Genomic DNA, 17,782 nt, shown 5'->3' with positions numbered 1-17,782 from the left:
GAGAACAGCTGCTTTGAAAGCTAAACCACATGGACATGGGTACTAAGAAATAGTTTCAACAGAACGTCTTTATAATCAAGTTTTCTGGAACAGTTTTGTTTGAACACCTTCACCCTGGAAGTCATGGAGCCCAAGAAATGAATCGTGTTAAAAATAAGCCAGGGACGCCCTCTGCTGGCAGAGGCTCCACTCTCATCTCAGTTCCTCCATCCGGTGGACGTTTCTTGAAAATATTTCAGGTCATTTTTTAAAGAAATGGGGTGGGCGAGTCTGAGATAAGACAAGAGGTGGTGGGGACCGTTGTGTGAAACGAGCGCCCCTGGAGGGGAAGTCACTTGTGTCATAGCTTTGGAACCCGAGTATGTGATTGGAACCCAAGGAAGTATGTGCATCTTTGCAACCAAGCTGTTCACAAAGCCTAGTTCAAATTTTTTAATTAAAGATAATTGTTGGCCCAACAATACCAATTAGGATTTTGATAGAAACCTTGGTTCCTGGGCCCCCTGGACCTACTGAATCTGCATTTTTAAACAAGATCCCAAGGAGTGTAAAGTTCCCTGTGGATGGGACCGGACCACACTCACGAGCAAAGCCGCAGCTGCGGGCGTGCGCGGCGCCTCGCCTCGAGGGCGCCCTTCCTCCTCTCCCTTCCGACGTTCTTGAAAGGGGAAAAAAGCACCAGCTGAAATGCCGATATGTTCACTGTTGGTACGTGGTGACATTCCTACGGAGCCCGACGCTTAGCAAAAGCCTTCCAAGCGGGTTACTTCGTTTGAACCTAATCCGGGGCGCCCTGGAAGCCTGGCCCCGTTACCCCCAGCGCGGAGCGGGAACGCCCGGGGGGCCAGGCGGGAGCCCCCGTGACCCGCTTCCCCGCACTCCGGGCAACGTTCCGTCAGCTTCTCGAAGAATGGACTCGGGCCTGAATAACGGGCGGGTCAGAATATTGCTGGACACGCAGCTCACAAGCGAAAACAGCCACGCACCCCGCACCGGCGGGCGAGCGGATTTGTAAGGCGGTCGGTGCAGCTTAACGCCGATCAACTTTCAGCCAATCCGCAATCTGCTGGCAGGAGGACTTCCCATCGGCGTCAACAGCGCTTCTGCGCATGTGCCCTCACCTCGCGAGAGGCGGAGTCTTTTACTTCCCCGTCTTCCGGACGACACCGGAAGTGATACAGGAGCGCATGCGCAGTGCTTCCGCAACAAGTAGGACCGTTTCATCCGTCGGCGAGGAGACCTCGGTCTTCGGCTGCTCCTCGCGCCCCTTCGCCTTCGCCTCCTCTCGCCGGCGTCGGGCCCCGCGCCCCGAGCCCGCCGCGCTCCCGCCGCCGGCTTCCCGTCGCGGCGCGACTCTCAGGTAGGCCCCGCGCCGCCGAGCGCGCCCCGCCGCGAGATGCCCCCGGCCGGCGAGCCTGGGAGTGGCCGGGGCTGCCGCGGGCGGTCCCGGCGGGGTCTCCCCGCCGCTCGGGGCCGCGGGCGGGCGGGCGGGCGCGGGGGCTGGTCGGCTGCCGCCTCGCCCGGCGCCCCTCGGAGCCGGCCGGCCCCCGCTCTGCGGAAGGCGCCCCGCGCGCCTCGGGGCGCCCCCCGAGGGGCCCACGACGCCCCGCGCCCGCCCTGTGCGCCCTCCCGCCGCGCTGTGCCGGGAGCCGCGCGCCCCGGGCCCTCCCGGGCTCTCCCGGGGCGGAGCCGGCCGGGCCGCGCGTGAGGCGGGCGTGCGCGGCGGGCGGGCGAGCCGCGGGGGAGGCGGGTTTTGCTTTAAAAACATTCTGCCTGGCAGCGCCGCGGTGCCAACCACCTCCGCTGCCCGGCCGCGCTCTCGGGAGGAAACTTTTGAAGGGGACCTGAAGGCTCAAAGGGGGGCCCCCGAGGGGTTAGCAGGGGGGGTGCCGCGAGGAGGGGGTGCCGCACTGCTCAGGAGCGAGAGGGGTCCCGGGGCCGGGGTGGGTGGGGCGGGGGAGGGAGGAGGTGGCGCAGGTGGGAGAGAGGCGCGCAGGCCTCGGGGGCTCCCGTCTCTCTCTCAGCGGGTCTCTGCTCCCCGGCCCCGCGGCTGCGGAGGGCGAGAACGGGAAGGCGCGTCTGTCAGGAACCTGCTGGAGGCACAGGGTGTCCGCCTCCTTCAGTCCCTCTCTCTGCGGTGGATATTCTGTGTCAGATCGGGGCTCGGACTCGCCCAGAGCCACGCGATAGGTCGTGCCTGGCCTCGTCCTTTCCCTTCGCGCAGGTACCGGGCTTTTCAGACACGCTCCGGGCTGGAGGCAGAGGTGGCCGCGCTCGGAGCTGTTAATGTGCGCGCGGCTATTGCTCTGACCTTGTGTGTCTGTGCTGGCTTTTAATGATGCTCCGAAAACTCAAATGTTTTCCCAAAGTTCCTTGCAGTTTCCCCATCTGGGTTGTCCTTAGAGATGCTACCCGCTTTCCCTGCCCCTCCACTGCCGCTGCCAGGCTCCTTCGGGAGCGGTGACTGACCAGTGAATCCGGGCGTGCAAATCTGCTAAGCAAGGACAGAATCGAAAATGTGGCATCGAACGATCAGTCATCGGGAAGTCACAACACGCAGACTTCCTCCTGGGAAGGGCGGGCTGTTCCCTGTACGCACGTCAGTCTTCCTGCAGGCGGTCACTGCTCGGCGCAGCTCTGGAGAGGGTGTCGCTGTGCTGTGTGTTGCGGGGCAGTGAAGTCCAGTGAGATTAGGGCCCCGGCTCTGGTGAGTGGCACATGCAGCTCTGGCGGGGCTGCTGGACTGTGCTGTCTGGGAAGAAGCTCAGAGTGAAGGGGTTTTGATGGCAAATGATCAGAACATAGATGCCAGACCTTTTGTTGCCCAAGCAGATCCTCATGGATTACTTTTTAAACTCCTCTTACCTAGAAGTTACTGAGTCGCTAGCAGGATCAGCTGCTTTTCCAGGAAACTTCATGGAGAGCCACTACCCTAAATCAGAGCGCAGAAGTGGGTAAAAGGAGAGTGAACGCTCACCGAGTGGGTCTCTGGGAGGATGGGCCCTCTGCTGGCATGTTCCTGTGCTCAGCTCCGTGGGTCTAGCAAAAGAATAAGCTGGTTTATTGTCTAATTAGTGATGAAAAAAGACTGCAGTCTCCTGCATTGATGCTGGTTCTTTCTCGCGCTCCTGTCTTTACCATTTCTTTCACATTTTAGTTTACTTTAAAGTAACAGCAAAGCACCACTCTGCTTATCTCACGTTCAGATCTCTCCAGAAGAAAGAAGCCTGGATCAAGTCATTTAAACTGTTTCCCTCCTGTGACTTCATTACCTTCATGCTGACTCTGGGTGATGTTTTTTCCTTACCGTTGTCCACTCTTTAGGGCCAAAATGAGTCTGTTTGGAACAACCTCGGGTTTTGGAACTGGCGGGACCAGCATGTTTGGCAGCACGACGACGGATAACCACAACCCGATGAAGGTAGGCCCGTTGCGGCCCCGATCTCCACTGTGAGATTGGCCAGCCGGCTTCCTGGGGCCTCGGAGCCCAGAGCGGCCCCCTGGACCGGTGTCCTGTTCCACCTGAATCCCCACTCACTGCAGTTACCCAGCCTTCTTGTTAAAGTTGTAGGTTCCCAAGACCCAGCCTTCAGCTGTTGAATCAGAATTTCGGGAAGCGTGAGCTGCGGAGCCTGCCCTTGGGAGAGCAGGTTCTGAACATTCCAATGCTGGTGCTGCTTCTCGCCCCAACTGCGCTGGCATTTCACTGCCTTGTTATTACTTGCTCCCCTTGTTGGTCAGATGAGAAAGGTTTAGTGCAGCTAGCTCTTGAGCACAAGGAGACTCTACCATGGCGTGTATATTGAGGGAGAAATTTTGATTTATTTGTGACAAGGCACATACTTAACATCAACTTTCCCCTCCCTCAGGACATTGAAGTGACGTCCTCTCCTGACGATAGCATCGGTTGTCTGTCCTTCAGCCCACCGACCTTGCCCGGCAACTTTCTCATTGCGGGATCCTGGGCGAACGATGTGAGTGAGCCTTGAGGCCTGTTCCCTGGGCATCTCTCCTCCCCTTGAGTGGGCGAGGGCAGCTTTCCTTGTGACTCCATCCTCCTCCAGCGGACAAAGCAAGCGGCATGGAGGCTTATGCAGGGCCTTTTTTTAAAGGAAACCAGTTTAGGGGGTGTGGCCCCTTCGAGATGGCAGGCATTACTTGATGTTACACTGTTTTCTGTCAGGGCGGCATGATCATGTGCATCACTCAAGAGTCTGCTCTGGGCCAGCGCTCTGCCCTGTGTTCTCACATCAAGAGTAGTGTTCACTGAGCGTGAGGGCTGTCCACGATGGCGGGCATAACTCCCGGTCCGGGCATCCCGGAAACGTTCTTCAGGCCTGTGTTCAATTTTTCCTACTTTAGATATGTGTTGCACAAATTCTGTATGGACATGATACTTACAGTGGTGGCTGAAAAGTAAGCAAAACAAAGTACGCAAAAAGGAAGATTAAAAACTCTGAAAGGGCCCCCCTGGTGGCCTAGGATCAAGTCTTAGCCCTGTCACCACTGCAATCTGAGTTCAGTCCCCGGCCAGGGAGCAACCCACATGGTGCAGCAGACCTCTCCTGTCTCATCCGCTGCTCCCCTCAGAGTGTATTTCAGTCAGTCTGCCTGTTCTGCTCCCCGCTCTGTCTCTGGGGAATCCTCTCACCCCTCGCATCTCTGGCCTGTACCCCAATTCTTCTGCTCACAAAAAAAAAACCCCTCTAGAAGAAAGACTAAATAGCAGTTCTGACTAGCAAAGGATATGAAAAGGCATCTCACAAAATGAGTGCAAGTGCCTGTTAGATGGAACCGTTCAGCCACACTTGTAATCACATGAAAGCCAATTTACGTGATAGTTTCTTTTCTATCAAATTGAACAAAAAAGGTTTCAAAAAGGAGTGCTTAGTGCCAGCCAAGGTAAACTGAGACCTTACCTGCACTACTGGTTGGTGTGTAAATTGGCACAGCCCTTCTTGGTGGTTGGCAATAATATCAGAAATCCTTAGGTGTCTACCCCTGAGTTGTCTCAGGGAAGCCATCCTAGGCCTTCAGCTCTGCAGTAACGCGCTGACTCACCGTCATCTCACCTGATAGAGCAGGAGAGGAGGCTTATTAGAGAAGGAAGTACTTGGCCCAGGTCCTGCATCTGAGGTGGCAAATGCTGCAGGTCTCCATAGCCTGACCTGGGATCTGGGCTAAAAATCACCTAATTTTAAAAGTCTTCATGTTTGTCAGTTAAAGAAACCACAGTCTCCCATGGTGATGGGAAGTGATGGCAGGTCTGTCTGAAATGCCACTTCAGAAGTTTTGAGGAAAGGTTTCAAACTGCACAAAAAGCAGGGGAGTCGGAGGTGGTCGTGGTCGAGCAAGTGAGCTTTCCAAATAGCGCTTCTGAGAAGATTTCAATTGATTTGCTGCTAAGAATGGCAGAAGTGTGTTTACTGGCAGCTGGTAATGTAACTGGGGAAAGCTGCGATTACAAAGGTGAAGCTACTGTACAATCTAGTTTCAAGAAAACAGGTGCGCATGGAAAGACAGAACACTGACCTGTCACTGTGGTGGGACTAAGGTAATTTTTATTTTCTTGTTCTAATTGCATTACTTCTATAATCAGGAAAGATAAAATTATTCGGCGGACAAATTTAAGTTCCTCTGAATGGTGAAAGGTGACCTTCTACTTTAGAAGACAGGTAGACTTACAGATGTACTGAAAAAATTATCTCTAGGTTTAGTATAAACAATGGAATTTGTTTATTTTAGAAATAGGAAAAGAGCTGCTTGCATATCTTTTCCTTTGCCTCACTCTTGGGGTTAGACCATCGGGTGGAGATGCCCTTTGGTCACCCCGCTCTGTCCCTGTAACAGACGCGCATCCACCTGCCTTCCTCTTGCAGGTTCGCTGCTGGGAGGTCCAGGACAGCGGGCAGACCATCCCCAAGGCCCAGCAGATGCACACGGGGCCGGTGCTGGGCGTCTGCTGGAGCGACGTGAGTCCACCCTGTTTTTAGTGTTGGAAAACTTTGGATATGGTTTGGGTCTTTTTAATTCTCTTTTCTTCCCAGATTCCCAATCTAAGCAAACATGTTCCAAGTTTGTGTGTCTCTGAGCTTCTCCATTTGTTTTGGTGATTGAGGAGAGTTTAATGAGGGGATCTTTTGCAAAGAACCCCCACAGGGAAGGTGAAGAACCAGGGGCAGGGTCGTAAGAGCTGCAGCTCCAGCCGCTCACCCCCACCGCAGAGGAGGGGCTAGGGAGGGACAACCCAGCGCCTCTTCTGGTGGTTGGACCCAGCAGAAGCCAGAAGACAATAGACCTGACAGGCAGGGCCAGGGGAGCAAGCCTCAGCCTCTCCCTGACCTTGTCTGTATGTTTTCCGGCAAACTTGGAAACTGTGATTTGGAAGAGTAAAATTTTACTAGCATGTAATTGTCTGTTTTGAGAAATGCATCGAAATGATGTCGAGATCCAGGTCCTCTTCTGCCCTGTGTGCCCCCCCCACCCCTTGTTTTTTGCCCCCGGGTCATGTCGTGTCAGTGGGGTTCTGCCGCTGTCTGTCGCCTGGAATCTGACCTCTTCCACTCTGCATAGTTGGTCCCTCCAACTCAGTGCCGGGGCGCCTTGTTGTTTGGAGTGTCGCCCTTTTTTGCCATAAATGGATGGCAATGGATCATAGGTAATGGATCATAACTGTAGTTTCATATAAAGTGTGGTAGGAAATCGAGTTAACTAGATGGGAGTTGTCTCCTCCCGACATTACGGAGTGGCCGGTCTCCTGGGTGCCGCCATCTAGTGGGGGACGGGAATACAGGCCTGCAGATGTTGCTACAGCTGAGTGCTCAGGGAGGCAGGAGGTGCTGGCACTGGGTGGGAGGGAGCAGAGAAGGCGACAGGGAGTTTAGAAGGCTGTGAAGAGAATTGCCCAGTCTCACAAGGAACAGGAACCAGGTGTGGCTTTTTGAGCATTGTCTCGTCCAGTCCAGGCCCAGGTTCAAGTTTTGCCTCTGTCTCCTCTGGCTTTTTGATTTTGCCAAATTACTTAATTAATTGGAATCTGTTCCCTCACTTAGGAAGTGAAAGTAGTAATAAATATATTATTTAATTTGGCAGATAATTATCAGACACTTAGTGTGTGCTAAGCACTGGGGAATGTGGTGACAGTCCCACTAGGCAAGACAGGGAGATCCTGTGCTCCTTGGAACTCGTGACTACTTAGGACAAATGGACATGAGAATTTCCGACAGTGGTACATTGTGACAGCTGGTAAATCTGCACGAAGGGACCAGCGTGCTGCCCGTCACCAAGTGGTGGGTGACACGACTTGCCCGAGGGATACAGCAAGTGAGCAGCAGAGCCCAGGCCCAGGCCTTGCTGGCTCCAGAGCCCTTGCACTTGACAGCCTCTCTCCTAGGGGCGATAGGCAGCAACTGAGAACTTATGATCCGTTACCTGAGCACAGTGGGAAGGGCTTTCCAGGAGAGGAAGGCACAGGAGCACAAAAGAGCCAGCATGATCTTTGAGGTATAAAAACCAAATTTGGGGCCTCCCCTGGTGGCGCAGCGGTTGAGCGCTGGGCTGTGAGGCTGCCCACAGCCTCTGCAGCACCAGTTTGTTCCCCGGCCCCCGGCGAGGGTCCCACACACACACACACAAAACCGAATTTGGTGAAGGTTTTTGTCGCAATATTCTTGTGACTTTTGTGAAGACTTGAAATTGATCAGAGTACAAAAAAGATGTTTGTGGCCCTTGAAGTTAGAGGTGCATGTGGGATATGCAAAGACTTTCAGAGCCGCCCAGGGCTGCCTCTGAGGGGAGCATTAGAGTCAGGGATAGGGGAGACTTGGGGTTCCCTGTAGGACTTACATGCCCTTTGTATTACTTCACCCAGTTTACATATTATAGTATCTTTTGGAAAAACGCTGGCCCCCAGATATTGGTAAAGTAAAAACTGGAAAGAAAAACCTGCTTCAATATGTCCAATCTGATTTCTCACTGTCCATATAGGTAGAATTATATATTTTCTTAGAATGCCAGATTGTCTCCATTTTGTTGTAGGATGGGAGCAAAGTGTTCACAGCATCCTGTGATAAGACTGCCAAGATGTGGGACCTCAACAGTAACCAGGCAATCCAGATTGCGCAGGTAATGACAGCCTGCGGACAGTGGGCCAAGGCGAGCGCCCTGAGTCGTGAGGGTTCTTTAGTTATAAGAATTCTTTATCACAGACAGAAATGCAGTTTGGCTCTGCCAGCTCAGGTAGACTTCAGTCTCTGTCAGGAACCTCAGCACGAGAACCTTGCCCGTCCAGGGTCACAGGCCTGTGGATGAGGGTGGCAGCGGCAGAGTCACTGACAGCTTCTGTAAAATAGACAAACATTACACGGGGCCCTCAGCGTTCACGTTCGCCTTTCCAGAGCCAGGTGTGACATACCTTCTACCAGTTGTGTGGAGTCACTTACTCATTCAGCAGTACTTTTCAGATGCCTGCTAGGTTTCAGGCACTGTTGTTAGGGTGGAGATTCAGCAGTGAGTCAGGGACCCTCCCCCCACACGTGGAGCTTTTATAGTGTGCTCAGGACAGCAGGGTGTGAGGGCAGCAGAGGAGAGAAGCGTCGAGTCCGGGGGCTGCTCGGGTCAGAGCAGCTTCTAGCGACCACCACACCACGTGCGGGACCTACCTCCTGGACTCTTGGTTCACACCATCTGAGTGAAAAGTGAAGCCTCGGGAGCTCCCTACTAGTGACGTCTGTGCTACCCCTCCGGAGGGCGTGCGGTCAGCCTGTTAGATGAGACTGGGTGCTCTACGTTACAGGGGCTGCTGCTCTGGTCTGGGACTGTTTTGTTTGTGTCGTGTGACCTGTTGTTGAAATGAGTTTCTTCTCTTTGAGTTGCAAGAACTGAAGTGTAACATTTTGTTAAGTTTACCTCGATCTGTTTTGATTTTGTCTTGTTGAAAGCATGAAGCTCCTGTTAAAACCATACATTGGATCAAAGCCCCCAACTACAGCTGTGTGATGACCGGGAGCTGGGATAAGACTCTGAAGGTAGGCCCGCGTGGCCGGACTGCTCGCCCTCCCAGAGTTGATGCTACTCCTGCACCGTTTGGGCTGAAGCTCCAAATGGCCTCTACTTACTGGCTTTTCCCCCTCTTTTAGTTTTGGGATACACGATCCTCAAATCCTATGATGGTTTTGCAGCTCCCCGAGAGGTGTTACTGTGCTGACGTGGTAAGGAATCTCTGTATTTTCTTTTCTTAAAAGAGAAAAGCGCTTCTTACCTTACACACCATCTTGCAGTTAGAGGATAGTCTATAAACCTCTCAAACTTTAATTACAGATATAGGGGATTATTTCCCATTGCCTCAGACACCTTATAGTGGGAGATTTTTGTGCTGCATTTAGTCCAGAATTACTGAGTACAGGATGTCAGGTTTTATAATCTCCTTTCCACTTTGAAAATGTGCAGGCAGCCGAGCCCATCATCATTTGACGCTTTATCATGATGTGACCAGGAAACTCACAGTAACTGCTGCTCAGTGGGGGTGGGGGGACTGTGTCTGAATGGGAGAGAAACTGAAGGACTTTCTCTGTCACATGGTCTCAAGCTATAGTTGCACTGCTGCCCCAGTAATTCCACTTTTCAGAATTGATTATGAGGAAAATAAAGGTGCAGATGGTCTTTGCCCTGACAGTCTAATGTGGGGAAACATGGGACATGAACTAGTGCCTGACAGATAGGCAGGGCTCAGTGGCCGCATGCAGGCCCATGTGGATGGGGTGTTAGCTGCCAGCCTGTTGAGGGATGGGGGCAGGATGTGCTGTGCCCGGGGCTCACTGCCCTCACTCTGAGTAAAGGATCAGGATCCTGTCGAAGCTCACGGGTGCACATGCGCTGCTCAGACATGGGATGCAAGTAAAATGTGCTTGACACTCACAGCGGTTGTCATTGGGTTTTCATTTCTCCTGTGTCCCTCGGCATGTTTTGTGAATATTCACATTTTTTTAATTAATTATTCATACAAGCACTGGGTATAGTCAGAAGCGCGGGAGGGTGAGAGAATTCACTAGAACCAGAGCTGGGAACAGAACAGGCAGACTTACGAAATACACTGCTGAGGGGAGCAGCGGGCGGCAGGAGAGGTCTGTCACGCCATGTGGGACCCTCCCTGGCAGCGGGGGATTGAACCGGTGCTGCAGAGGCTGCGGGCAGCTTTGCAGCCCAGCGCTCAACCGCTGCGCCACCAGGGGAGGCCCTATTCACATCTTTTTTATTAAAAAAAAAAAAAGTTGTAATATGTGAATGTTCTGTTTTCAAATATGATTTTTTAAGTTTTTTGTATTTCATGAAGCATGTTACTGGACTTTTAAACTTGACAAAAATCAGATTTATTTTTGTCGTTAAGAAATTGATCTAACATGGGGCCTCCCCTGGTGGTTCAGCGGTTGAGCGCTGGGCTGTGAGGCTGCCCGCAGCCTCTGCAGTGCCGGTTCGTTCCCCGGCTGCTGGCGAGGGTCCCACAAAAAAAAAAAAAAATTGATCTAATATGTTGGTATTCATTTTTTAAAAGTACACTTCATTTTAAGAAGGTCTCTGCTTGCTCATTCCCTAGATCTATCCTATGGCTGTGGTGGCAACTGCAGAGAGGGGACTGATCGTCTACCAGCTAGAGAATCAGCCCTCTGAGTTCAGGAGGATAGAATCCCCACTGAAGCATCAGGTGAGTCGCAGGTCAGCTCAGCCAGCGTGTGCTTGGCCCTGTCTAAGCAGACAGTTCCACACATGAAAGCTGGTCATACTCTCAAGCACCTGTGTCTGCCACGGCGGTGAGTGTCTGGGAAGCTCCTGGGTGTCCAGTGAGTGAGCACGCGCTGCTCTGGACTGGGTGCTCTACGTTACAGGGGCTGCTGCTCTGGTCTGGGGCTGTTTTGTTTGTTTCGTGTGACCTCTTGTTGAAATGAGTTTCTTCTCTTTGAATTTCAAGAACTAAAGTGTAATTCATTGCTTCTGGCTTCAGCCAAGCCCGGATCACCAAGTTTCGGTCTCCACTTCTCCAAGTTTCTTAGATTCTTCAGTCTTCACCCTCTTCACAGTCCACAGTCCCACTCCTTCAGGCTTTGTCTCGGCACATCAGACTAGCTGTTGCTCGGAGAACATGCACATGGGTGGCTGGGGAATTTCCTCCTCTTTCCCCTGCTGGGTCTGGTGCGCTGCCTGTGCCTACGTTCCCCCCCCTTGCCTTGTGGCTGGAGTCAGACTTCTCTGGAGACCAGTTATGTGCTGGGATGCCGTGCCCTCCACCTGCTCGGGAGCCCTCAGCTCCTAACAGAGGCACTCCTGCATCTTCCTGGTATCCCCATGAGTGCTCTGGTACCTCCTTCCTCGAGCTCCCCCTGGCACCGCAGCAGCTCAAGGCTAACATCCCAGAAAAGAAACCCTGATTTCCACACCCTCCTCCAGTACTGCTGGGTCCATTCTCCTTTAGCACTCAGCGTCTCTCGTGAGCTTTCTTGGTTCCCTCACCTCCCAGCCCACTCATTCTCACCTCGGTGGCGACTGCTGTCCCCATCATGGCGCCGAAACTGGCTTTTTGGCGTGGCTGATCCTGGCTTCCTTGTCAGTGATTCCATTGGATGCTGATCAACTCCTGTCACCTCTGTCCTCATGTTCTTAAACCTTCTGTCCTGGGCTTCTGGGGTGTCAGTTTCTGAGCCGTGCTTCATCTCCTTGGCTGGTTCTTGCTGAAAGTTGAGGTTCCCAGGCCTCTGCCTTGAGCCTTGCCCTCTCTACCTGAGCAAAGTCTCATCTCTCGTGCATTGCTGTGGCTTACGTACACTTGGCGGAAGGGAGCTGGATCCCCTGCACACCTCACCTCTGTGCTCCCGACAAGGACACCGCCGCCTCACTTCCGTCGTGCGTCCCCGCGTCTCAGTCAGTAGTGTCCCGCAGCGAACCAGCGCCGCCGTCCGAAGATTTTTACTCAAATGTGACCTCTCCTCGGGGGTTCCCAAACTGTATGTACGCGCCTGGGCGTCTTCTGTGGCACATTTACATACAGTTACCCCTTGAACCGTGAGGGGTTGAAAATCCTAGTCTAAGGTACACTTCGTTCCCCTCTATTCTCGGGCTCCTCGTCTCGGATTCAACCAGGGACACGTGCTCGGCTGCGTCGCAAGTAACTGGGCCCACGCAGCTCAGGCCCATGTCCACAGCCATTAACTCTGCCTTACCCTGTCTTGACTAGAACATAAACTCAGCAAGAGCAGATTTGCTGCCTTATCCCCAGCACTGGAGCTGGCCTGAGATCGTTGTGTTTGCGGGCGACCAGAGTGACCTTGACCTGCCCTCCTGTCACCCCTGCCTGCTCCTCCCCACGTGCTCCAAGTCTGTCACCAGCACCTCCTTCTGCGTGTTGTCTGAGTCAGAAACCTAGAAATCCTGGATTCACTTCTCTTCCCCTTTCTGTTATCTCCTTAACCTCCAGGCTCTCTTCTGCCCTGCTAGTGTGACGAGATCTGTTTGTTGCCACATCAGGCACGCTCTGGTAGCCACACTTCTGACCTGGCCAGGCCCTGCTGACCAGCAGTGACTTCTCGTTTCTTGATGCCACCTTGCTGGTCTACTTCATCTTGCCAGCCCGGGCCAGGCACCAGCCTCGAGGTGTTGTGAGGTGCTGCTGTTGGCTTCGCACCGGGCTACCATGCAGCTGTGTCGTGGTGGAGAGGCGGGGAGAACCAGTGGCCCTAAGAAGCCGTAGCCCGAAGGCCATAGGCGCTAAGGAGTGAGACAGTGACACTCGCCGGCCCAGAAGTCCCTCCTCTGTCATGTCTGCATCGAGTCTGTGGTTCCTCTAGGCCCAGAAGTGGGGTCGAAATTGTCGGCCTCCGCTCCGCCCCAGTGTGAACTGTTGGTATTTTCCATAGTGATCATATCCTTTTCCCTTCACACTGTAGCATCGCTGCGTGGCCATTTTTAAAGACAAACAGAACAAGCCGACTGGTTTTGCCCTGGGAAGTATCGAGGGGAGAGTCGCCATTCACTACATCAACCCCCCAAACCCGTAAGTGGGCTCGATGACTTGCACACTCTCGCTTGAGACCCTTTTAAAAAAAGATAACTTAATTGGGTCTTTGTTTTTCAGAGCCAAAGATAATTTTACCTTTAAATGTCATCGCTCCAATGGAACCAACACTTCCGCCCCTCAGGACATCTACGCGGTAAGTTTTGAGACTTGGCCTTGCGCACGCCTAGAAACCCAACGAGGAGGTGGCGGCTGACTCATCGCGGGGCTTGGGCAGGGCTGTCGCAGCGCTCACGCACGAGGCAGGTGTCTGTCTGCTGTTTTCGTGAACGTGCGACTAATTATTCTCTTGCTAATATGAGCTTGGACCTGGGGCGAGTGCTGCCTCCTCCTCCAGCGTGGTGGCGTGTAAGCTTGTGCCGCACTGGATCCGAGACCACTGTTTGCTGAGAAGGAGCCAGGTGTTTCCCTGAGGTCCGTGCCTTCTGTCACAGCAGCTCAGCAGCTTCTGTGTGTTCGTGATGGGAGACAGAGCCTGGCTGCTTCCTCCTGTGGCCTGTGGCCCCTCTCTGATAAAACACCAGGCCGGGACTGCTGTTTGCCAGCAGACACCGGAAGTACTTTCAGGAACCTGATTCTCTCTCACGCTCCCGCCTCTCACTGTGCCTCTCCGCCCTGCAGGTAAATGGCATCGCATTCCATCCTGTGCATGGCACCCTCGCCACTGTGGGGTCTGATGGCAGATTCAGCTTTTGGGACAAAGACGCCAGAACAAAACTGAAAACTTCGGAACAGCTGGACCAGCCGATATCGGCCTGCTGCTTCAACCACAACGGGAACATCTTCGCGTATGCCTCCAGCTACGACTGGTCCAAGGTGAGGGCGCCGCCTGTGAGGCCGGGCCCAGCCCGAGTGGCCATGTGTCCTGGGCAGTCATCTGGCCCTGTGGCAAAGGAGAACAGTGGTAGCGGGGCTGTAAGCACGGAGCAGGGACTCGGTGGTCACCCCTGTACAGGGAAACCTCACGCCTTTGCCCTGCCCCCTCTCTGGGGCCTGGCCCTGCACGGTGGTACACAGGCATTGGCCTTGTCAAGAATGGTTCACACTCGGGCACTTCATCTCCCTTGCTTGGGCCACTGCACGCTGCAGGCCTGGAGCTGTGGGCAGGGTCTCAGCTCACATGTCCGGTCTAGAGGCTTCCTTTCATGTCCTCCCGTCCCTCCACAAAACTGTGTCCTTCAGTTTTGCCGACATTTCTGTTTCCTGTTTTCTTCCCCCTCAGTGCTCCTCAACCTCCTCTTCTGGCTGCTCTTCTCCAGCCTCATCCATCTCGTGAGCCAGCCTTCCCCCAGCTTCAGGCTGATGAGTTCTCCGGCTGGACCTGCATTCCTGGGCCAGCCGGGCTCACAGCTCCATTTCTAGCTTGGCTGCAGACCTCTGCCCCCATCCTCCTAGCAGGCTGTGGCACCAGGGCCCTTGCTAGGGGCGGCTCCTGCCCGCCCCTCCATGCATCTTGCGGGCTTGCTGCTGCCACTGCCTTCCTGCTTGGAGCACATTGAGGTCCAGACGCTCAGGTCATAGTCTCGGAGCCACCTTGGATTCTCCTCAGAGGAGCCAGCACTCATCAAGCTTGGCTGCCACCTGCGAGGTTCCTGGCCCTTTCAGCAAGGCCTCTCAGGTGCTCGACCTGCGCCAGATCTCAGCCTGCGCGCCTGCCTGCTCTCTGAGGGTTTGCTTTTGGGACCCATGCAGCTGCTCCCCCTCATTTTGAGTAGCTTTCCCGGGGTATAACTAGTGCAGAACGTCTACACGTTTAAAGTGTGTGATTTGCTTGGTTTCGGTGGCTGTATATACCTATGAAACCGTCACCACAGTTGAGCTGACATTTTTCTCCCCAAAGTTTCCATGTGTATCACTGTCACCCCCCCATGCACCCCCCCCCCCCCCACTGAGCTGCTTTCTGCAGTGTAAATGAGTCTGCGTTTTCTGGAATCTTCCGTAAATGGAGCCATACACTGTACTCTTCTTAGCCGCCTTCTTGCACGCAGGTTTTTAGAGCTGTTTCGCCCATGATGATGCATCGCCATGCTTCCCTTCTCCCTGCCAAGTTGTCTCAGCAGGCACAGGTGGGACGTGGGGTCGCTGTCCAGGCTTTGCTGGGGCCCCTCTTGGGGGCTCTTCACAGGCTCAGCCCAAGGGGCATTGCAGTGGCCTGGCGGGAGGACGTCATTTCCTTGAGTGCCACTCAAAACAGACTCAGCCGAGCAGTTGGTGCCACTTTACAGTGGGAATTACTTGACGGTCTTTAAATGACAGGAATTTTCCGTTCTTAGCTCACGGATTGATCGCTGTCTCCATGACTAAATGTGATTAATGTCACGAGCTTGCTGTTTGGAAAAGCTGTGGTTCGGCTTTTAGAGAATTAATGGTCATCACTGAGCAGAACTTCTGGAACTATCTCGCTGTCAAGGCCTAGAGTGAAGCATGATGTGAAGTACAGGAGCAGCATGTGCCCAGAGGCGCTTCCCCCTGCCCTGTTGCAGGCCTTTCCATCAACCCAGGCCCCTGCTTACCTGCCCACACTCTGCTCTCCGCACCACAAGTCTTTCGTGTCCCGTCACGGTCCCTCCCTCTGGCTGCCGTTCCTTTTCCCTATGGTCGGTGCCATTCATGGCCTTTCACATCCGGGCCTCCCCACTGTTGCCAGCCGTCCTCTACCTCCCTCGGGCGCCAGCACACCTGCCTGCCCCACATTCACTGCACCCCTCTCTCCGGGTCTCTGGAGCCTCGTCCTGCCCCCTGCCCTGGCCCCGTGACGCCCCAGTCTCCTTGCTGGCATCTGGTCCTCTCCTGAGGACTGCCGGCCGTCCGCTTGGTTTGGGGCAGCAGGGGCAAAGGTAAAAGGAGCTCAGCACTGAACAGACCAGTGTGGAAGGTCACCCTCTGCTGGACTTGAGAGACGGTCCACTGGCTGGTCTTGGCACCAAGTTCTTATCTTTTCTCTGAGGACTGAAGATTTTGTTCCGCGTTTGACTTTTATCTCTGTCCATCGACTTTTACTTCTGTTTTCCCCACAGAACTAGTCCTCAGACACCTGGCACAAAACTTGATATTTAAAAAGTGCCCACAAAATGCTGACTTCTTCTCTCTAATAATAAGATAATTGGGTTTTTCTTCCTTCTAGGGACATGAATTTTATAATCCTCAAAAGAAAAATTACATTTTCCTGCGTAATGCCGCTGAGGAGCTGAAGCCCAGGAATAAGAAGTAGTGGCCCAGGCTTCCGGGCGTCCCGAGTTGTTTTTGTTCCGCTTGCCTCATCTACGTGCGGACTTGGGCCCCAGCTTTTGGTGGGGCAGCAGCCGTGGCCGTGGATTTCAACCCCGGGAGAAGTGTCTTGGCAGCAGCGAACCCCTGCCTGGGGACTGCCGTCTCCGCCCGTCACAGCTGCTGGGCACTCTCTGAGGGATGACATGACTCTAGAAGGTAGAGTTGTCATGGCGGCCGCCGGCTCAGCAGCGCCTCCCTCGGCAGCGCACGTGTTAGGGAGCGGGAACATTCTGTGAACCTTGTACTGTATTTTGTAATAAAATATTTTGAAGATGGCTGCCAGGCTCTCTGTGTCCGTCTCCCCTTCCCCTCCCGTCAGCTCGCAAGTGGCCGGGCTGCCTGTCATCTTTGAGGGACTTGAGATGAGATTTCGGATGCGCTGTGGGAAGCGCAGGAGAGGGCCCGGCCCGGGCGCACCTCTGCGGTCCGGCGGGACAGTCTCGGCCCCTCCACGCGCAGGCGGGCAGAATTGTGTGCTCTGCCTCCTTTGTCCCACCTTCCACCCCTGTGCTCTCGGCTCGGTGACGAGGGACAGGGCCCTCGGGTGCCGTCTGTGTGGTTTTCAGGCTGGAGGAGCCCCAGCCCCTGCATGGGCAGCAGCTGTATAACTCATTCCCCGGCGGTGGTAGTTCCGGGGTATTGCTTTTTTGATTCATGTGATTGAAAATTCCTGTTTAGTAAATAGCACATGCAATTCAGCTTAACATTTGACTTCTGTGCTGCTTCTATTCTGTGATACCAGATGCTGCTTAGGCTGGACTGTGGGGCTGGTATGTGAACTGTTGCTGTGTGAAAAGCTGGTCTAGAAAGTATTGTAAGGTGTCTTGACTGCCCATAAAAATCAATGAAAATAAAATATTCTACTGGAAAAGACTCCCTGCACTTTAACTTTGGTAATCGCATCATAAATGAAAGCAGACCCCTCAACTCTGGCTTTTAGCCCTAAGATTTACTTTCGAGAAATACATTCAGGTGCACTAGGAAAATAAGAATTTTCAAATTACAGCTAATTTTCCCCTTCCTCTGAGGCATCGGTCCTGGGGTGAGGTGATGTGCACATGTCAGGGAAACAGAGGGAAAGACTAAGAGAGGCCCAGGTTTGGTGACCTCGGCTGCTCCTTCCTTTCAGGTGGGAGTGGATTCACCAGCTTCAGTCTGGCAGCTGCTCGCAGGCTAGAGACTGGCTCGGTCTGAGAAGATCACTAGGTCTCTAACCTTTCGATGGGTCTTCCTGGCCCGTTCCCAAAGGCGCAGCTCTCGGAAGTGGCGAATTGAAAACTTGGCCCTAAGCCCCACTTGGGCCTTGGTGCCCCCCCCCCCACCATGGAGGGCCCCGTTCCCTGCCTGCCCGGAGCCCCGGCGAGCCTGCTGCCCACCCGCCTGTCTGGCTGCGGGAGTTGTTGACCTGAAGAAGCATTTCCTGTTTCCCTAAAAAGCAGATGGGTCTGGGGG

The 17,782-nt window shown here is 54.0% G+C and overlaps 1 protein-coding gene across 1 annotated transcript; it reads left to right on the top strand.

Moving 5' to 3' along the window:
- Positions 1–3,331: 3,331 nt before the first annotated feature.
- Positions 3,332–16,271, top strand: RAE1 (ribonucleic acid export 1; the record flags this gene model as incomplete). The annotated part of the gene is made up of 11 exons (XM_084246905.1): positions 3,332–3,421; positions 3,870–3,974; positions 5,880–5,972; positions 8,038–8,124; positions 8,940–9,026; positions 9,138–9,209; positions 10,592–10,699; positions 12,933–13,039; positions 13,121–13,196; positions 13,682–13,876; positions 16,185–16,271. The coding sequence occupies 11 exons, from the start codon at positions 3,332–3,334 to the stop codon at positions 16,269–16,271; spliced, it is 1,107 nt and encodes a 368-aa protein (XP_084103031.1).
- Between the last annotated feature and the right edge of the window lie 1,511 nt (positions 16,272–17,782).

Source organism: Talpa europaea (assembly GCF_964194135.1).
Source record: "Talpa europaea genome assembly, chromosome: 11".
Taxonomy (NCBI): Eukaryota; Metazoa; Chordata; class Mammalia; order Eulipotyphla; family Talpidae; genus Talpa; species Talpa europaea.
The sequence above is the reverse complement of the archived record's forward strand: the minus strand, read 5'-3'. Positions and strand labels throughout refer to the sequence as shown.